Consider the following 21,908-nt stretch of genomic DNA (forward strand, 5'->3'; position numbering starts at 1 on the left):
ACGATATATAAATCCGTAAGGATCAAACCCTAGCAAACACATTTGTACGGTCTCTGGTGCTATATTTTTTACTTAAAACAAGCACATTTAGCCATTTTTCATTGCCAGGAATGGAGCAGCCGCCAACCACAGGCGACCGGGTATACATATATGGAGCTCTAGGCATTCGCAGGTTGCAGCTGAGGCTCCGAGAAATATGAGCCGAGGACTTCCGAAAAACATATTTACATGAAGATAAGTCTACACTTTTTCGAGTCAGCCACGCTTCAGATATTATCACGTCACACGTCCTCGGCCGCCGCTCCTTCGCCATCCACATTCTACACATCTTGAGCGGTTGAGTCGCCCGTCGCCTGTCGAGTCTCGCATCCTGCGTTCCTGTAACAAGGCGGATATTCCTATGTAATAACAGTAATATACTGATCAACAATACCTACTCAAAGGCTCACGAATTCTACTCTTAGGCTTAGACTGCAGTCCCAGCCAAAGAATATTGGTGAGCCTTTGAGTAAATTCAGTTCAGTCATTTCCAGCTTAGATGCCTGTGAATGTTCATTTAGCAATGCATCACATATGCACCTACGTCCTACTACCCTGAATCCATTCTATTATTCATATTTACCTGGGCCTCGTTCTAAGGCATGACGCTAAAAGACGCTACCGGTAGTACTTTCATTTGCCGCAGCCAAATGAATGACGACGACGATCGCCATTAATTGAAGTGAACGTTCAGTTCAATGTATTTCGAATCATTCCATTGCATGGTTTAGTATTTGATTCGATCACACACACAAAAGACATGGTACACCTAGCCCGTCCCCCCCCCCCACACACACACACGTACACGCACACATGCACAAACACTGCCGCAGTAGACTGATGAGTGCAGAGCAGCCAGCGCGTCACAATTTTCACGGATATGACAGAAGGCTAAAGCGCTAGGCAGCAAGGTGGCGAAGAAACTCAGCGTGTGTTCCAGCAGGGTATATTGAGTGAAGGGTAGGACGAACTTTGGTAGGAATTTCTAGTATAACTACTAGAAAACCTACTATATGTGGTCGGTACTAGCAAAAACTTAGTTCCAACTAGAATATGGTAGCGCTTATGGTTGGCAGTCGTGACGCGCACGTGACATTCATTTATTAAATTTCTTAAATAACAGGTTTTAGGGGCCGGTTAGTGGGCAGATACATTCAATTAGCTATTAATAATTGATTATGCAAACATTCAAGAATCTACATCATTCAATTCTAGCCGAAATCACGCGGCGCTCCCAGGATTCGAACTCACGACCCTCGGATCCGTAGCCCGATACGCTACCGACTGCGCTACCGAGGACCGCGCGCCGACGATCGGAGAGCCGGATCGGGGGTGCTGGCGTGCAGAGAAATCTTTACCCTGTACGCCGTAGAAGATTGGCTGGGTTTCGTGAAAAATGGTAGAGGAATTGTCGAAAGAAAATTCATCGATCTATCATTTGAGACTAAGAACCATTGATTCCATCAAAGGTTGACCGAGATATCGCTCGCCGAAAACAGGCCATTTAACATGTAAACCCTATGGGCTGGTAGGAAATGTACGCCGTGGAGCAGCAGTGCTACCAACTAACTTCGGCGGGGGCCGTGTTCCAGAGCTAGTGGTGGTGGGTGGGAGGTGGTTCCAGGAGGTTGCCGCTCGGTAGGAAAAAGCTCGTCTCGACATTGATAAGCGATAATTTGGTAACTCTAATGCACCCGACAGCGTGGAGCGTGTGGCGCGCGCAGACACAGCCGCCCGTGTTGTGAACAAAGTGCGTAATGCCGCGGGAGCGAGCGGGTCCTTCAGCGCTCTGAAAACACGAATGTTGTCGCGATAGGTGACTAAATCCGTGATTTTGGGCCAGCCCAGTGCAGACAACACGGGGGAAATGTGATCACGGTGTTTCGCCCCAGATACGATTCTAGCTGCGAAATTAATGACTTTCTGCACCCGCTTGAGGTGACAACCTACAGCCCCGCCCCAGACTGAGAGGCAGTAAATGATGTGGGGGAAGACATGACATTGAATGAGAAGTTTCAAAACATCAGCTGAGAGGTGATGTCGAATTTTGTAGAGAGAAATAAGGACGGCATTGCATTTTTTGACGACACTGGAAATGTGCTTTTCCCAGGATAGGCTGGGATCAATGGTTACACCTAGCATCTTCACTTGAGAAGATGGCTGGAGTACATGTCCCGGTAGGTTTAAATGGAAAGCTGAGGCTTTCTTCAGGTTCTGGGGGGTGCTAGAAATGAGAAGGCTAGTCTTCGATGGGTTCATTTTCAAAGAGTTTGACGTGAAGTAGTTGAGAACAGCACTGAGGCTTTCCTCCTGTCTCGCTTTTAGGGTAGACAGAGATGCGGGGTCGGTGGAATCTAGTAACTGTGTGTCGTCGGCATAAGAAACCAAGCGTCCGTGGGGAACATATGCTGGAAGATCATTTGTGAAGATGCTGAAGAGGATGGGACCAACTAAGGAGCCCTGTGGAACACCGTGAGACAGAGGCAAAGATAGAGACCCGCCTCTCACTACCTGTTGCCGACCAGACAGGTAGCTTCGGAACCAATTCGGATCTATTCCATACCAGCAGAGTTTCGTAAGGAGGACGTCGTGATCAACGCTATCAAAAGCGCGGCTCAAGTCAATTGAAGTTACAGCTACGATGTCACCCTCGTCGATGCGCCGCGTCATCCACTCGACAGCATCGGTCAAAGCATCCTCCGTCGAGTGAGCAGCTCTATATGCATATTGCGAATTGACCAACAGGTGATTAGTAGCAAGAAAGGACGACAGCTGCATACAAACAACTTTTTCACATAACTTCGAGAGCACCGACAGGAGAGAGATGGGCCGGAAATTACTCGGGTTATCTACGTTTCAGCGCCGGTTTTTGTATCTATCAATGCAATAACTAGGATCAATTATCTCATTGATACACAGCATGGCAGAGACTTACATGGCCCGAAGAGGAGACGGCAGACGGCACAACACACTCAACAGACTCGTCCGCATCCCGCGAGCGGCAGCGGCACAATGCGACAGGGGGACGCGCGGTCTCCCCTCTTGCCGGAGGCGAGGATCAGACCGCCCGCTGCCGCCCGTACAGTCTTTAAAACGGTCAGCGGTCGCTAAATTCCAGTCGGTACGGTCTCTGAAAGAGCACAGCGCAAACACTGTGGCACCGGTGGCACTAAGGCCATACGATACATGCATACTGTGGCACTTGGTTGAGATACCAATAGGTACTTTTTATCAGAACTATTCGTCTATCCGATTTGGAGTCTGGGTGAACCCAGCGTGGACATTAGGTGACCATCCCAGCTGAATATTAATTCTGAGTTAAGATAGGCAAATTGTTATCCCTGGCTCACAATCACCGGTTTTGGCACTCGCAATATCGAGAAATGCCATAAATCGAAAATATTTAATTTCAAAGTTCAGCACAAAAGTGGGGGCAAGCTGCTCCCACTGCCCCCCTCGCCTCCCGGTTCCCGCGCCTATGCTGATAGCGAACGCTGCTTTGGTCCGTCACAAAGTTTTTACATGCCGTATATGTCATATGGGCTATGGCTAAGAAATTATCGGATACGGAGCACGGAATAATAGTAGGGATGATTCAATCACTCCATAATGATTGACGTACTGGCTGCATCGGCTATCCTGAAGGATTAAGCGACACTAGCAAGTAGCAATTTCCTTACGGAATACTGAGCGATCCTTAAGGATACCAAACATCGCCCTAAAATCCTTACGGATCGGCGAATGCGTCCTTAAAGGGAGATAATTAGCTTTCTTTTTTCTTTAATAAAAATTACTCGACATCTATACTATTTCTACTGTAGTTTCTATAAAATATGAAAATTTCCTAGCACATTTTCGTATGTGAAAAAGGTTTTTATTTTTGCAAAAAAGAAGCAGTACTTGCAGTACTTGTAACACCCACCGAAATGCGTTGTCCTTCTTGTCCTTCTCTATAAAAAAAGTCGCGGTATATGGCGCTTTTGTTTCAAACAGCGACGCTTGGGTTTTTGTTTATGTTATCGCCTTGTCGTTGCTTGGTTGTAAGGATTCTAATTTGAATTAGAGTTAATTCGGTTTAGAATTAATTAGATTCGTACATAGTGCCTACTCTTCTTTGTTTCCAAGTATTATTTTGCGCCACAAATGAACGGCATGCGCCAGAAACGCAGCCAAATCTTGCGATTGCGACTACGAAATTCATTATTTTGGCCTCAGAGCCTGAAGCGAAAAATACAAGCATATTTATTTCAAAAAGACTTCAGGTTTGTCGAACGGTGTTATGATAATTTTGATAACAGTACTGCATAAGTTTTTCAGTGATGCCGCAAAAGTGTTGTATCTATCTTCTTTTATTGTGCAGTCGGCGGGACCGATGTAGTAGATACGCTAAAATTACAGGCCGATTCCTCTGGTTAGCAACTTGAAATTCCAACGTCAACTTCTCTGCCGGTTTATTACTTTACAGGTAGCGGTAACACGGCGACAGATGGATCCAGACTGACTGGAAAGGATAAAAACAAAACGAAATCGGCTCGGTGAAAAATGGAAGCATTACATCACTAACAAAAAGTGATGGATTCAGGACAGGGGCGGGCAAATAGAGGAAAGTTTTACTGGGTGAGGAAAGGTAGGGTACATCAACACGGGTCACGGGTGAAGGTAAAAAAAGGTAAGAGGCTACTAATCACAACACACTCCCCACTCGAAATCGAGCGCACGACCGATTTCGAAAAACAAACAGAACGATGAATACGACAAAAGGCACAGCACTCTGCGATAGTTCGCGGCGACGTAACTCGTCCCGATCACTGCACCGGTACGACTCAGTCCGACTCAGTCCGCCGCCTCCAGCAGGAACAGGCGGCTGACAGGGCGGCGAGTGCTCCGCCCGCGCAGGCTGATGACGGCGGCCCTCACGTGGCCGTCCGGTCCCGCCAGCAGCCGCGTCACTCGCGCCACAGGCCACCGGCCGCGCGGCCTCTCACTGTGGACTAGCACCACGTCTCCCACGCGCGGTGTACGGCTAGGTCGTCCACGGGGCGAGACGCTCCAGCAGCGGAGAGCGTTGCGGTACTCATCACACCACCGCCGGATCAGATGGTCGCAGACCCGCTTTTGGTGACGCCAGGCCCTGCTGATGGAACACTCTTTCAATGTTGGGCACAAGACACCGTCTATGCTCGTCACGCCGAACAGCAGGTGGGCGGGGGTAAGGAGATCTTCACCATCGCCCTGGGTGAGGGGGCGCAGGTTTATGAAAAAAGCGAGCTCATACATCGTGGCAGACAACTCCTCAAACGTCAGGTGGCACTGATGTAGGGTGATGCGAAGAGCCTTCTTTGTCACGCCCACCAAACGCTCCCAGTACCCTCCCCACCAGGGGGCAGCCTCAGGGATGAACTTCCACGTTACCGACCGGGGTAGGTGGCCAAGCAAGGCCCGGAACGTCCGAGCGTTGTCGCTGTACACCAGAGCTGGCGTCCCTCGGATGGCGCAGAACCGTCTCAGCGCCAGGATCACGTCAGCGGTGGCCTGTGAGCGAACAAGCTCTAAGTGCACCGCACGGGAAGTGGCACATGTTATCAAAAGCACCCACACTTTCGCCTGGCTCTGATCAACGTACAGTGGGCCGAAAAAATCGACACCGACTTTGGCAAATGGACGGCTCGGCTGTGTTCTGAAGTTGGGCAGTGCTCCCTCAGGTGATCGGTACGGTACGCATCGGTAACGACGGCATCGGCGACAGGTTTCAACGATTCGACGCACCGTGCGTCTCCTCACCGCGTACTCAGCAGTCAGCAGGGAGAGGGTTACCCGCGTCCCCTGGTGGAAGCAGAGGCGGTGCGCGTCATCGACAATCAGAGTGGTGACATGGGCCAGGTCGGGCAGCACAGGTACAGCCCGCTCCCCACTGCGCAGCGTCGCCTCCAGCACGCCATCGTCACTTAGCTGTGGATGCAGCTTTTGAAGCGGTGAGCCGGCCGGCAGCAGTTTACCGGCACGTACGGCGTTGGTCTCCTCTCTGTAGGCACGGGCCTGTGCCTCTCTGATCCAGAAGCGGAGGCTCAGTCTCTTCTCCTCGGGCGTCAGCGGACCCGTCCGGCGCTCCTCCCTCGGTAGGCGGCTGTTGGTGACGAAACGGAACACCCACGCGAGCCTCAGCACAGCCTGTGTGAGGGTAGAACATGACGTAATGTCAAACGGTAGGGTCTCACTTGTGTCACTTCGCGTCGTCAGCAGGGTCAGCTTTAACGGGGGCTTCTGCAGCTTCACTTCACTGGTGGCCTCCTGAGACGGCTGCAGACTGTCGGCCTCGACTGTCGGTCCACAGCAGATCCTGGTATCAGGTCCCTGTCGGAGAAATGTCGGTCCTCGCCACCACAGATCACACTTCTCCAGAGCGGTCATGGACATACCTCTCGTCCCCAGGTCGGCCGGGTTGTCTTGTCCTCTTACGTGGTGCCATTGCTCCGCTCGAGTCAACTGGAGGATGGTGGTCACTCTGTTCTGCACGAACAGCTTCAGCTTCTTCTTGCTCTTCAGCCAGAAGATGACGTCCATGGAGTCGGTCCAATAGACGACTTGTGGGCTCTCCAGACTCAACGCCTGTCTGACAAAGTCCATCAGCCTGGCGCCGATGAGGGCGCCCATCAGTTCAAGTCTGGGCACGCTGAGGGCGGGAGTCAGGGGCGCGAGACGAGATTTGGACATGAGCAGCCTGGACTCCCCACCCTGCACAGCGTAGATGACACAACAATACGCTTTCTTTGAGGCATCACAAAAGACATGGTAGGTGACGTCACAGTCATTCGTCAGCAGCGCGCGGGGGAACCATACAGTTCGGTCTGGTGCGTGTGTGAGCCATTCTGCTAGCTCCTCCTGTAGCTGTGGGGGCAGCTCCTCATCCCAGCTGACCGTGCATCCGACTCCCCACGTTCTCTGGAACAGAGACCTGCCGACAACAAGCCACGGAGAGAGTACACCGAGCGGGTCAAACGGCTTACTCAGCAGGGACAGCATCTCTCTCCTGGTCTTGGCCACATGGAAGCCAGGTACACTCACTGCGAGCAGGTCCGTGGCGGGGTTCCACAGAAGACCCAGAACGTTGGCCTCGCTGTCAGCGTCACCGGAGATGCGCCGCTTGTGCAACTCCATGCCTGCGTCGCGGAAGATCTCCTCCGCCCGCGACATGCTCGACTCAGCTTCGGCTCTGCTGCAGAAGGAGGTGCACACATCATCCATGTACAGGCCACATTGCAACTTCTCGCACAGACCCGGCTCCTCCCCACAGTACAGGTCCAGGTGAACAGAGATAGTTTGCAGCAGCATGAATGGGGAACATGTTATACCGAACGGAACTCTGCGGAAACGAAGACGCTGTCCGTCCCACAGAAACTGTAGGTACTTTCGGTCCTCCTCGGACACCGAAACCTGGTGAAAGGCAGCACGTATGTCTGTCTGAGCTCCCACGGCGTCTCGTCTGAAGTTGAGCAGCACGGCAGGCAGACGTCTGAGCAGATTGCTTCCCGGCTCCAGGTAGTCATTCAGGCTGTGGCCAGTGGCGTCCCGGGCAGAGCCGTCGAAGACCACCCGCAGCTTTCCACCGCGCCAGATGCCGCGGTGCGGCAGGTAGAACCCTTGTAGGTCATCGTTGGGCGGCGTCTCGATCACGCCGGCTCTATACAGATCTTCCAGGTGTCTCTGGTACGCTTCCCGCTCGGGGACTGTGAGCCGTCCCTCCATGCGTCCGATCCGGGCTGCTGCTGAGCTGAGGTTAGAGAGGGGGCGATCATCAGACTTCCACAGTAGGTTCATTTCGTACCTCTGTTCGGCGTCACTCCACTTCGGCTTCATCGGTGATCTCTCGTCCTCGTCCCCGGAGATGCCGAGCGCCTCCAGACTCCAGAGCTGCTCCGGCTTGAAGTCTGGCGACGGAAGCCGGCAGCAACGGAGCGCGTACTTCACAGACGCGCAGTCCACCGGCTCGCAGTCCACCGGTGACCCATCTCGGCCGTGCAGGACGTAGCCGAACACAGTCTCCAGGGCCCTGAGATGGTCAGTCAGCTTCACCTGCTCCCACAACACAACTCTGTACATCAGGTCGGCGCCGATCAACACGTCCACCGGCCCACCCTCAAAATCATCAGCAAGCAGAAGATGCGGTATAAATACGGCAGTAGGCGGTCGGGCGGGGGTCAGTTGGGAACAGAGACGATCAGTCTTCCACAGATCGAAGACGTGAGGCTCCCCACCGTGACGGCTCCGCAGAGACAGCCTCACCTTCTCATACATCCTCGGCTCCTCGAGCCGCTCCTGGAAGCCCAGGCAGGCGAACACACCTCTCCCCACCGTGGGCAGACCGAGTAGCTCCGCTGCAGATGTCCTCACGTACGACGAGTCCGAGCCGCCGTCGAGAAGAACGCGAAGCTGGCATGTACCCCGCGGTCCAGACGCCTCCACCAGAGCTGTCTGCATGTAACACAAGTTTTCGCATGCAGCAGGTCGGTCAGACGGAGCAGCCTCCAGCAGGCAAGCATCAGGTGAGCAGTGAGCGACAGCACACGGCGTCATATGCACGTCGGGCATAGCACAAGCGGTATTCACCCTAGCGGTAGTGCTGGATGATGGCACTAGCGGCTGTGGTGAGACTGGCGTTGGTAAGACTGGCTGTGGCACATCAACAGCGCAAGCAGCGGCGACATTCATGGCCTGGCGGGGAACAGCGGGCGACCAACCTGGACGTTGAGGTTGCTGACCAACTGGCGTTGGCGGTGGCAGATCTGGTAGGTAGCTCCCCTCGCGGCAGGGAGGCAGTTGCTGAGGACGGCTGTCCGCTCGGTGTGCGGGCGGCCGTCGGTCACGGGTACCAGCTCCGGGCTGGCGTCCTGGCTCACTGTGGAGGCTGGTGTGGTGTCGCTCTCCACACACACGGCAGTTGGAGCTGCGGCAGTCACGAGCAAAGTGCGGCCCCAGGCACTGATAGCACAAACCAGCCCTCCTCACTACAAGCCATCTATCATCAACAGACATTCTCTGATAGTCAAGACACTTGCTCAGGCCATGTTTATCCTTTTGGCAAGCCACGCAGGTCCATGCAGCACTGGCAGGGGTTGTTCGGTTCCGACTCACCGCCAGCATACTCACTGAGTGCAGTGGGCTCCGTTCCGGAGGGACAGGATGCCTGGCGCCGATGTTGGCTTCCTCCCTCATGTCCATCTCCTTGCGAAGAAACCCGAGGAAGTCCTCCAACCCTGGATCCGGCTGGTGCTGGCGCGCCCATTCGAGCCTCCACGACTCTGGCAGCTTTCCCTTGGCTATGGGAAGAAGCAGGCTCGACAGGTTAGCACAGCTTACTCCCATCGCGGTCAGTGTCCTCACATGTGACATCAGATGGTCTATGAAGGATCTCATGGCAGATAGGTCGTCACTGACACTGGGCATGTTCAACAACCTTTTCATGATCTCCTCCTTCACTCTCTCGATTTTACAGAATCGGTCTTTCAATGCATCCACAGCTGACTGGTAGCAAGCATCAGACACTGGTATACCTTTAACACATTGCAGTGCTAAACCAGAGAGGTGGCTCTTTAGTATGCTGAACTTCTGTACATTCACATACCTTGAATTGGTGTGCACACCAACCTCAAACAGGTCCCAGAATTCCGACCACTGTAACAGATCTCCAGAAAATACTGGAATCTTTACATCAGATGCCCTCAGGTCAGTAGAGTCAGACTGAGCTGGGGCTGGTTGAGCAGACACATTCTCAATCCTTGACAGATGACGTTTTGCCTTGAAAACCTCCTCCCTGATGCCATCTAAATGTGAACTCTCGTCAAACACTCCCTTGACAGTCAGAACATCCTGCAAAGAAACCATCTTCTGCTCTAGCTGCTCCAAAACATGAATTTTGTACGCCAAGTCATCTTGATCGACTACTCCTGCCCTGTAGTCTTTCAAGTCACGGGCCAGCTTTGTGGCCTTACCTCTAAGCAGAGTTCTGTCCTTCACCAACACCTCCACTTCCTCACTCATCTTGTCAGGCATCTTGATGTCAAATCACAGCGCAAATCTTCAAAGCAATCAGCAAAGAACAAAGAAGCAAATGACTGAAAAAACAGTCATCCGGCCGCGGAGGACTATGTAGTAGATACGCTAAAATTACAGGCCGATTCCTCTGGTTAGCAACTTGAAATTCCAACGTCAACTTCTCTGCCGGTTTATTACTTTACAGGTAGCGGTAACACGGCGACAGATGGATCCAGACTGACTGGAAAGGATAAAAACAAAACGAAATCGGCTCGGTGAAAAATGGAAGCATTACATCACTAACAAAAAGTGATGGATTCAGGACAGGGGCGGGCAAATAGAGGAAAGTTTTACTGGGTGAGGAAAGGTAGGGTACATCAACACGGGTCACGGGTGAAGGTAAAAAAAGGTAAGAGGCTACTAATCACAACAACCGATTCAAAATTGAGTCGTTGCTACTAAAATAGCAGCATATGGCCTCAGATGATGAACAGGAAAAATAGTTGCGTAAATTTAGACATAAACCACCCCCAAACCATGAATATCTTTTGAAGGCACTATAGACGACCATTAACTAACTAGATGTGATGAAGATCAAATGTAAGGAATACGCTCATTTTACAAAATTACATGCAAGTACCAAAAAGTGATGTAAGTACTTATTCAACGGTCATTTTCAGCGCTCCCCGCTAACGTGACTTCAAGTTGAGATATTTGCGGCAAGGTACCGCATTGAGCAAAATGGTTTTAATTTACATTATAACTTGTTGTGTTTTGTCAGAAAATGATCCTAACTCAGATTTTGCGGAAAAAGGTCATTATCTCCCTTTAAGGATTCAAGAGGGTCCGTAGAGTCCTTAAGGATTTCATATCTGATCCTTATGGGTCCTTATGGATCCTTAAGGATTGTGGGGATTCTGGCGAAATCCTTTAGGACTTTTTCACTAGGGATGAATCCAGGAGTGTATAGACATCAGCGTTAGCCGTTAACGAGGAAGGATAACATCTGGATTTACCAGTAGCCAAATAAACTGAAAGGCTTTGAAAAACTTGATTGTGATCAAATTACCCGAGTCTGATCTCAATTCTGCAACTTGTATCCTGGCCGCAGTCTGCTGCAACTGAGATCTCCATTATTTCGGTCTATTCTTATACCTAAAACGTCAATCATATCAAGCTTCAAGATCGTTAGCTAGGAACGTTACATGTAATGTTTTAGAAGAGCTGTACAAAGCGTTATCCCATTTAAGCGTTATCCATATCCCATTTTGAAATCCGATCACGTCAAACCGCGAGTATTTGCCCTGTGTCGCTGCCTGAGCCTCGGCGCCACCCTGTTTTCCAGTGCCGCCTCAGGTCAAGGTCACACCTGCCAGCGTCAGGGTCATCCAAGGTCAGCCGGTCGAGGTGCGCTGTGACGTCATCGGTGACCGGCCAATGGCTGTGACCTGGATGAGGTCAGGTCGCGACCTGGCCCTCGCCAGCGACCACAGGTAGGTAGCACGTAGAGGGACGTGTCAGCGCCAGGAACTGTGTTGGCTCGTTGTGTTAGCATCGATCGAGATAATTGTTCGTAACAGGGCTAGTGGAGGTTGACATAGAACCGTCATTCAGAACGGTACCGATTACCTGCAGCCTATAGGCCAACCAATTATGCGTGTGCCGGCGACCGTTCTGCTGGCGTGCTGTCTCTCAATGACACGCTGCCGCCGACCCGCCTTCCACTGTTCAGCGCCGTATGGGGATGACAGATGCGCTCATCATGTTAGGGCTCAACCCTGCCAAAATAGGCCATTCACCAGTGCAAACACGCAGTGGCGCAGCGGCTAGGGCCACACAGCCGAGGACAATAACAAAGTAATGAAATCATTTGTTGACAAGAGCGAATGATGCTACTCCATCATTGTAAGATAGTTGTGTAGGTATAATTTGGTCATCTCTTGATATGTTGGACGTTTCATTTATCCACCGTAATTATTACTATTTATTTATATTTTAATATGAATACAAATATCTATAGGAGCCTATATGTACTCTGCATCTGATTGGTCTTATGCATTCGCGAGCCGGTGCATGCCTTTACACCAATAAGGAATGTCACGTCCCACGTTGGTTGGTATGGCATGTTTGCGCCAGTACCTGGGCTGGTAGACTGTACCGCACGACACACGCGCTCTGCGGTACAGTCTACGTCACACCACCTGCGCTGGTATACTGTACCGCAAGGCACGATCGCCGCCCTGCTCGACAGGTCTAATCAACGGCATCTTGCCGGCTGAAAGCAGGCGGTGCGCTGGTTTCAAATACCAGCCTACACGCAAAACACATTTTCATTCTTCTTTGGATGCTTGCGATATCTCCCCAAATCTACCCGATATCATACAAGATACTTGCGATATCTCCCCCAAATGTGTGCTATCCGCTATAGACTTTACCTGGAAACCCGTCAGCGAATTGGACGGTGAACTTTTTGTTCAAACACTGGCCGAAATGGCTGCAATGGTTTCCATTTTCCTCCGATCAATGCGCCGCTGCGGCTCAGAGTTTAAAATGAAACCCTTCGCCAGCGTTCGAATGACATTTTCCGAATGCAATTTGCAACATCTGGCGCCGGCTGTCGCATTACAGCGCATTTACGATCACCGATACTAAATAAGATTTGCAGGGCTGCATCCGTTTCTGTCGTGCTCGATACGACGGCAGGTCGATCCCCGGTGTGGTGCCCTCGGTCACGTCGCGTTCGCTCGGTCGCAGGCTGGCCGTTCTGGAGGAGAGCTCCGGCGAAACGTCCGCCAAGCTGCTGAGGTTCTCCGAGACTCTCATCAGCGACAGTGGCCAGTACATCTGTGCGGCCGAGAACGACTTCGGGCGCGCCCATCTGTATGCATTTCTCACTGTCAAAGGTATGCTGACGACGTATCGGTTCGCCCCGCTCCGACCCACCACCCTGTGACTTACTGCCCTGCCGACTGGATAAATCTACACACATCCAGGCTGAGCTCATCCATCGAATCGAAACTGATTTATAGTCTTCTCCGCCACGGTGGAGCGAGATAAACCTCAACCATAACAGGACCATCATCAGAGGCGCGGTCGGTTCGGCGGCGGACGGCGAACTGGCCGCGCTGTGGCGACTGGTGCCGACACCTCCAGGCGCGCAGTGCCGGCGCCCGGCGGCTGATTTACGCCCGAGAATTAGGTCCGCCGGGACGGGCGGCCGCCGCCGAATTGATGGCCGTCGGATGACATTCGTATCGATTGTCGTGTCCACGTGGCCTCCCCGCCGGCAGATGGTACTCCCCGATGGCCCGCTCTCCTGATCACTCCGCTGCTCCTGCTGGGTTCTCCTCTCCCACCCTGTAGAGGCATCCAACGTCAATGACGAGTGGTGGGGCTCAGGACCGCGATGATGCATATTCCAGTGAAATATACCCAAAATGATGGCCTGACCTGGCTTCAGTGAGTCTCCGGATGGCCACAAAGTCTACAGAAGACCTATTACATTCCACCATGACGTTCTCAAAGATCACTCACTATTCCAGCACCATCCTTCATCACCATTTCACTTTTCCAACGCGCATGTTATTAATTTGATTATTCATTTCGTCCATCATTTCGTCCATGATTATTCATTTTGTCCATCCATTTTTTTAGTTATTGAATACTAGGGTTATCAGCGACTGAGCTACGACAGTACTTTCATTGTTTGATTTTTCTGGAGCAAAAATATGCTTATGGACATTTCAAAGTCACCCGCTCTTAAACAAAATACGTCATTTCCGCCGCTCGAGCGCTGAAGTATGACAAGCTTATAACTTCGCCGATCCTTGCATAAGACGTCGCTAAAAGTACCGAAGAACCCGGTGCTATAATCTCCACTGGCTATCCGCCGCCACCGTCGCCATCGGAGCGTGGTCAGATTCAATCAGACAATGTCGTGAGCAGGGACGCTGAGCCCCAGATTATAGCTGATTCCATCCCAGAGGCCAGTCAGGGTCACTGTTGCTGTAATGAGGATAGCGCACGTGGCAGATCACAAATAACGTGCTGCCGGATCATATTGGGACAGATCACTCACGTTTTTCGACCTGACGAGTAGTTACGTCACTTATTTAATTATGTTTGATATTTCGTGTATGTAAGGATATTTCACACCATATGAGTCAAAGATGTGCTTTGAAAGTGCAATGCTCTGCTTTATGTCTTTGTTTTCGGGTGATAAAGGACGCTATCGTTCTCTAAGCCTTGTATTGACGACCATATTCATTTTGTGTAGCTCACGGCCATATGATTTAACAGTCCTACACTCACAACTGCTTGAGGCGGACACAGCTTGATGTGGTTTGTCCTGACAACGTTCCCTCGTAACTGTCTACAGGCACTCCATCGTGACATGTTCTTTTCGAAGAGCTGCATTGTTGTCGGGCCTGTAATGAGTGTTTGTCATTTTTATCTAATGTATACGAGGATGTAAGTCATTTCTGATGAGATACGCTCCATTGCAGAGGCACCCGTTCGACCAACACATATCAACCTGGAGACGGTGGGCAGTCGGTCTCTGTCTCTGACCTGGGGTCCTGACCCCACCACAGAACTAAAGTTTATCGTCCAGTACCGACCGGCAACCATAAACGGTGAGTGGTCGGCACCGGCCAGCCCGCTCGTCCGGTTACTATGCCTAATTGTCCAGTTGTCTAGTTGCTATGTATACCTAACCAGGCCCACCGTTTACCCTACAGTACATCGACTCAGGTCATTGCTCGTGTGCTCATTGAACAAACCGTGGAATTCTATCAGGATTGAATCGACTCATGTGTGCCTACATTGCAGGCGCCTCATTGTTCCTAGTAATTTATGCTTAGCCCTCGTGAAGCCGGATACCAGGTCGCTCCCACAAAATTTTTCACAGTTGCTAAGTGGGTATTGTTTTATCTATTCGTGCTTCGTCCTTTTGAACAGAGCTTCATTTTAGCCTCGAAAACATCCTGTCATAACAGGAAAATCGGTGAATTGAATGAGCGTTCGAATTGGACGACACGGAGATCGGAGAGATTTCGGAAGTGAATTTCGCCGGCTCTCCGACTGAATAAGGCCGCAATGAAGCCACGCCATTCAAAAGGCAGCTCTTCGGAATGACTTGACTCTGAACGGAAACATCTTCTTCTTTTCTGCCAAGGCTGTTGTGGGAAGCAGATAGACTGATGCTCGATTTGGATAAAATGATGTGGAGCAACCACAATTCGTTTGTTGGTTCTGTACGTCACCTTAGTAAAAAGGCAAATAAAAACATCCAAAGTCATCAAAATACTTGGTAAGAAAAGAGTAATAAAATGCGGGCTTCAGTAAAAGTGCATTTACAGTAGAAATAAGCAAAACTGAATGCAATATTGCGAGACTTGTTGAGTAGCTCACACGCTGGTAATTTACGATACTCTTCAAACATGCAAGTGAATACGACTTGAATAAAGCATGTAACGACGTAAGGTCGCCATCCATACTAGAATGCTCCCTCTGTTCCCGCTTCACCCGACTCTGCTGATCCAGTCATTTCACGTTACATCCGTCACTGACTTGTGTCGTTTTTCTCAGGCACGTGGCTTGAGTCAGCTGTGGAGCGAGGCACGCGCACAACGCTAACCGGCCTGCGGCCCTGGGTCACCTATCAGCTGCGCGTGCTCTCACTCAACGACGTGGGCCGCAGTCAGCCCAGTTCAACCATTGAGGTGAGTCAATCTGAGACGTATATTTAGATACTCTGAGCCGTATATTAGTTACTCTGAGCCGTACATCTGAGCCGTATATTAGTTACTCTGAGCCGTATATTTAGCACAGCTGACCGGGAATGGGTCATTCCGAGTGTACACTCCGACTCAGCTGAAAGGCGGCTGAGTTGGAGTTATTCTGGGCTCAAAAGGTATGGAGCCATATATGGTTAGATCAAGCTGCACTTGCCCAGTGCAAGCTAATTAATATAATGTCAAAGCTTTGAAACGCTTCATGACCACTGACCACGGTCAGTGCAAATGTCACAGCGCTTAACACCTATCGAAATGCGGGCTCTGGCTTATACATTAATGCATTGCCACATATTTAATGGTTAATAACTTTGTGATCAGAGTGATTCAAAACCGTACTTGTACGTCATAGATCATGCTTAAAAGTGAGCGCTATTGTTTCCAACTGCGAGTTTGATGCATTGTTTTATCAACACTACCATCTTGAATTATAGGTCCGACTAATTTCAAATGTAAATGAGGCCAGTATTTTCAAGCGGTTACTGATTATATAACCCCTAAATAAAAACGATGACATAAATGCATGGCAATGTACGATGACGTGTTGCTACCCCCGCGCGGAGCATGCGATACAGCCCGCCCACGGTCTGTATTTCCCGTCCGTTTTCTCCGTTCGTTAGGAGTGGATGAGGCGGTGTTTCAGCCACGGTTCACCATCAATCGACAGTGCTGTGGTAGCGAGCCGTGGCGTCCAGCGACGAGCACTAATGTTGGCTCGTTAGCCGAGTGTGGCCCAGATAAACTCGGCCAAATTAGCGGCCCGGCTCCGGAGTGATTTGCAAACAAGTTGAGCGGCAGTACAGCTGGCCGCACTCTCTCGGGGCGCCGAGTAGGGGCTGTAGTCGTGGTAGCCCACTCGAGCTGCCGGGTCGACCGAGCGGGTAGAAGTAGCGGGACAGAGCGAATGCCGCGAGGGAAAACACTTCACGATCGAAGACAGGCCTTGGCATGTGAACAGATGGCACCCGACATTTCGCTCCGGTATAAAAACAGGGTCGCCAACTTGTGGAATATTTCTCGCTTTTCCGTGGGTACGGCTGAAGTTGAGATGACTTTCGTTGCAAGCTGCTGAAGTTTGGAATTTGACAAACAGATAGAATTGCCGCTACACAGCCGGGAAACGGATAGTCCTTTGATTTGGAAAGTTCTTACGTTCAATTAAAAGTCGCCGCGATTTAGCTAGCGAGATAACTTATGTCGCGATATTCCTTTGTCCTTCTCTACTTGTTTTGCCCCAAAAGAGGCAAACAGACGCTGTTTTGCCCGATTAATGAGATGGCTCGCACTCTTTTTTCCTTAAACACACTTCCAGAACAAATCTACCAAACCAATTTGCCTATAGCAAAGCGTTCACGGGCATGGCAGCAACACGTAATTGCACAGTGCATGCAGTCCACATGTTTCACAATGGGTATTGGGTACTGCAATGGTGTGAGTGGAAATTTTGACGATTTTATCGCCGCTAAGACCATAAAGCCTTATACATAGGGCAGTATTTTACGCATAAAATCGCTATGGGCTGGACGTCCTTAAGTCTTGTAAACCTCGTCCCCTTCTCTACAGATCCAGACGGACGAGGACCTGCCGGAGGGTGCTGTTCGACTGGTGCAGCTGACAGCGCTCACCCCGACCTGTCTGCGGGTCACCTGGGCGCCGGTGGACCCCCAGCTGGCCAACGGATACATCCTCGGCTACAACGTCACCTACAGCAGGGTCAGGTGAGCCCAGGGAAACGGCATCTACAGCAGGGACAGGTGAGGAGGGACTAACATCTACAGCAGGGTCCGGTAAGGAGGGGATTGTCGACTTTTGCAGGGCAGAGAGAAGATACTTTTGTGAGCAGACAATTGTCGACTTCAGCAGGGTTAAGTAAGGCATGGAACCATATGGCTACAGAAGGGTCAGGTGAACAGGTATCTACGACAGGGTCAGATGGACAGACTAGACGCATTGTACAATTTTAATTCCCCGCCTTATCCGCTTATCGAATGCCAAGTGCCTTGCATCGGTATCGCCCAATTTTATATAAACCGCTTCGTATCAGACGGAGATTATGTTTAAAGCCACGGGATATGGCCGTGCCATGTTAGCAGCCCACACATAACGTTAAGTGCTGATTCCGAACCCAGTTTCGGTTAATCGCTGCTAAAGCTGAACCAGCATATTTATCTGAAAGACGGAGTGGCACTCAGAGCTAAGCCGCTCAGTGTAGCCTCTAGTATTATTTTGAGACGACAGCCTCAGCTTTAGTGTCAGATTCTCTCTCTCTCTCTCTCTCTCTCTCTCTCTCTCTCTCTCTCTCTCTCTCTCTCTCTCTCTCTCTCTCTCTCTCTCTCTCTCTCTCTCTCTCTCTCTCTCTCTCTCTCTCTCTCCCTTTCTCTCTCTCTCTCTCTCTCTCTCTCTCTCTCTCTCTCTCTCTCTCTCTCTCTCTCTCTCTCTCTCTCTCTCTCTCTCTCTCTCCCCCTCAGATCCGGACCTGCTTGTTTCTAATCCCGTCCATCGGAGCCAGCGCACCGGCCCTTGTCCACACCGCCGACTTAGCGCGGCCCGCAGCTGCTATCACTTAGCGTCAGAGTGCCTTCCGGCTGGATCCCGGCGGATCGGAGTGTTACAATGGCTGGCGAGCTGTTCCTCGAACCATCACTTGTCCGGTCCGGCTCGACCGGGGCTGCTGCGGAGTCTCCGCTGTCACTGGGGGGTCGGGAGCGGGCTCACAGCCCACTCCCCGCGGGCGACGGGGACAAGTGCCGATAGATGTGGGACCCATGGGGACGGTTTTCCGAGTATCGCTGATGAAAAGGCATCATCTATGCTAATGGTCCGATGTCAATGCCCAGTACATTCATTTTGAAGTCATTCCTTGCTAGGGAATGAAAACTTGTGTACAACAAAACACAGACTTATCTTAACCCTATTCCTGGCGGGGGGGGGGGGGGCCTCAGGAGCCCGCCCTGAGGTTTTTTGGTTATTTCTCCCAAACGCGTTGAGCTAGGAAGCTCAAATTTTCTGACTTTTCCTAAAAGGCTGCTACGCAACATGTCTGAAAATTTTGAGTTGATCTGACCTCAGGTCATGTCACCAGAGGCGGTTTGGTGACCCTACCTCAGAAAAGTTTGCAATCACGCCAGAGCTAGAGTTTTTGACCGATCAATTTCTTCTCTTCAGGGTTTAGTTAGGGTACCAGTATGTGCAATTTTTATATCTCGGAATTTTGATATCGGTGACCTAAGGTCAGATCAATTTCGCGACCTCCCCATTATAAGTCAACGGGGGAAAAATCAACTCCCTGTTTTTACCACTAAAACGGGTCGGAATGGCCCCATATACCATACATGACTTCATATACTATCAACCTTCACTACCTTGAGGTCTGTTTTGCTGTTGGGCAGCTGTGAGGTCATGTGACGTCATCAAAGGTCACCAAAGGTTTTTGGCCAATAACTCCGTACAGGAACAAGATACAGACGCGTGGATGGTCTCATTGTGTTCAGCTCGTCAAGACGCATCGAATGATATACATGATGACCTCGAGGTCACGTGACCTGAGGTCAACCTTTGACCTTGACCTTTCGAGGTCAACATATATATCATTCGATGCGGATTGACGAGAGGATCACGATGATGCCCTTAGTTTGTTCCTATCTTGACTAATTCGAAAGTTATTCGAGAAAAACTCTCTCCATATCTAGCGCCGCCATTTTGACTTTTTCGACCCCTGTGACGTCATCTTTGACCTGACCTGAAAATGACCTTAGTAAAAATTGTAGATCTTGGCCGTGCGTATCCGATGCCGTTTACCGCTTGTCGCTATCTTGCTTCGTTCTCGAGATCTCAGGGGGGGGGGCCGAATCGGCCCCCCCCCCCGCCAGTTTCTTGTCCCGGCGGAGCCCGCCAGGAATAGGGTTAAAGGTTACTCGAATTACTCGTAAGGCAACTCTTTTCTATCTGACTTCCAAAATCAATTTGCAGGAGAGAGACCAAGGATTGATTGGTGGAGTGAAATATAACTACGGACATGGACAAGTTGGAAAAACCTGATTACCTATGCACCCTGCAGGCATTGACACCTGCACTGAAAAAAACTTACTCCCCATTTTCTAATTTTAGAATGTCAAAAAGCACTCCTGCAATCGAATAATTTTATGACCTGGCATAAGCGCCTAAAATGGGGAGTTTTGGGGAATAAAACTAGCATATAGAATATATTTAGTATCCGAACGCTTATATTATTCGTGCTAGGGAGTAATTTTATGACGGAGGATAAAAGTATGCTATCTTTGGATAAAATTACACCAGATGATAATTTTATTAACTTAATACTACAATTACTCCCATTCGGGGAATAATATTGCCATGCCAAAAAGCACTCCTTTTTTCGATAATTTTACCCCGGAGTAACTCCCCGGTAAAATCAAGCCCCGGTGTAAAAGTACCACCCCTGATAAAGCGGGGTGATGTGATAATATTATGACCAAGTGTAAAATAAGGAATGCATTTAAACAATGTATTGAAACACCAACAATTGATTAACGAATGGTAACTGACCATCAGCAGGTACATCTTAATTTGGACGCACTTCCAGTGATGGCGCATTGCGGCCGACAGGGACGTAATTTTGCTTCCTAGTTGAGAAGCGGCGTCTCAACCATGGGAGGCAAAACTTCGTCTCTGCCGGCCGCAATGCGAAATCACTGGAAGGACGTTCAAGGTCACAACTCACAAGGGCGTTATGGTTAACACTGAGGCTAACGAATAACATCTGCGCACAGAACCACCGCCACGGATGGCAGATAAAACGAGCGTGTATGGTTAACACTGAGGCTAACGAATAACATCTGCGCACAGAACCACCGCCACGGATGGCAGATAAAACGAGCGTGTATGGTTAACACTGAGGCTAACGAATAACATCTGCGCACAGAACCACCGCCACGGATGGCATATAAAACGAGCGTGATCTGGGCTATGAAAGACGTACTGAGACTCATTGGCGTACTGAGACCGCCGCAGCTGAATTAGTCATAATACAGAGGCTCCAGTAGTGTGAGCCACACGTTGCGAGTCACTTGAGCCACAGGTGAGCCACAAGTCACGAGTCACTTGAACCACAGGTGAGCCACAGGTCGCCAGTCATTCGAAGTGAGCATCTCCGATGCTGGTTCTACACTACCTGGGTAACCTCCCACACCTTCTGTGATAAGTCAGATAGGTTTACATCGAATCCCACACTCCGGTAAAGAATCTCGAACAGGGCCCTGCACTCTGCAGGAACTTTGTGTAGAAGACAGCGTGGGCGGCCGTCATTAGGGCCACGGTCTCCAACCTGGTGGCCGGCAGTTGGCAGACCACCACACCGTCCACCGATAGTTCCTCACCTGCCTGACGAACCCCGTTTCTCGGATCCGCCAAGGTGCCGATGGTTGTTCCACAACCATAGGCAAGTAGAGCTAGCAGCTCGTCGTCTGCCGTGAAAAAGAATATTGCAGTCAGTTGGCATCAATGCATATCGTACAAATAAACGTAAAGGAAACCTAGGAGAGAAACAAGGAACCGCGTTCGTACAGTAGCTGGCTATGCCATCTACAGTATCTGGAGACGATTCTTCGCTTCTTCCTGATTTCTTTTCATTCTCAAAATCGTAGTACGATGCGTAGTACGTTTGCGTAGTATGATACACTCTTACAACTAAACGTGGTGCATCATTACAAAATAATGATACGTCGTTAAAATATTTCAGTGAAATAAGAAATTAGTACCCGATGTTCCGCTGTCATGGTTAAGCATGGAGTGCAAGTAGGTATCAAACTGCATGTAACTGTGGTATATTTGGAGACAATGAAGACAACCATGAATTGAGACAACCTGAATGGAGACAACCATGACTTTTCAATATCACTAGAGTTAAACAACACTTTTTGACTAATAGCAAAACCAACAACGATTGGCTGTCCAAAGGTGAGGTACAACATGTTGTCCCGCCCGTCGTTAAAGTGCCACCTTTTTACGGTTTTCGGTTTAATACGGTTTTCAGTAGACCTGACCCAC

At 50.3% G+C, this 21,908-nt stretch overlaps 2 protein-coding genes and 1 long non-coding RNA gene across 3 annotated transcripts in view; 1 reads left to right on the forward strand and 2 right to left on the reverse strand.

The window, feature by feature from the left end:
• The window catches only part of LOC122392250 (Down syndrome cell adhesion molecule-like protein Dscam2), a 118,303-nt gene that overhangs the window by 68,798 nt on the left and 27,597 nt on the right, over positions 1-21,908 (forward strand). Inside the window, exons 16-20 of the mRNA XM_043386918.1 lie at positions 11,414-11,561; positions 12,823-12,971; positions 14,574-14,702; positions 15,658-15,791; positions 17,427-17,581. Coding sequence (XP_043242853.1) covers positions 11,414-11,561; positions 12,823-12,971; positions 14,574-14,702; positions 15,658-15,791; positions 17,427-17,581 — 715 coding nt within the window. The remainder of the gene's footprint in view (positions 1-11,413; positions 11,562-12,822; positions 12,972-14,573; positions 14,703-15,657; positions 15,792-17,426; positions 17,582-21,908) is intronic.
• LOC122392252 lies at positions 300-3,308 on the reverse strand. Its single transcript, XR_006258484.1, has 2 exons — positions 2,975-3,308; positions 300-378 (listed from the first exon to the last, which is right to left on the reverse strand). It is a non-coding gene; the product is annotated as an uncharacterized LOC122392252 (long non-coding RNA).
• Positions 4,474-7,095, reverse strand: LOC122392251. The gene is made up of 2 exons (XM_043386919.1): positions 6,046-7,095; positions 4,474-5,571 (listed from the first exon to the last, which is right to left on the reverse strand). The coding sequence occupies exons 1-2, from the start codon at positions 7,057-7,059 to the stop codon at positions 4,873-4,875; spliced, it is 1,713 nt and encodes a 570-aa protein (XP_043242854.1). The 5' UTR covers positions 7,060-7,095; the 3' UTR covers positions 4,474-4,872.

Source organism: Amphibalanus amphitrite, unplaced genomic scaffold (genome assembly GCF_019059575.1).
Source record: "Amphibalanus amphitrite isolate SeventyFive unplaced genomic scaffold, NRLGWU_Aamphi_draft 000476F_arrow, whole genome shotgun sequence".
Classification (NCBI taxonomy): domain Eukaryota; kingdom Metazoa; phylum Arthropoda; class Thecostraca; order Balanomorpha; family Balanidae; genus Amphibalanus; species Amphibalanus amphitrite.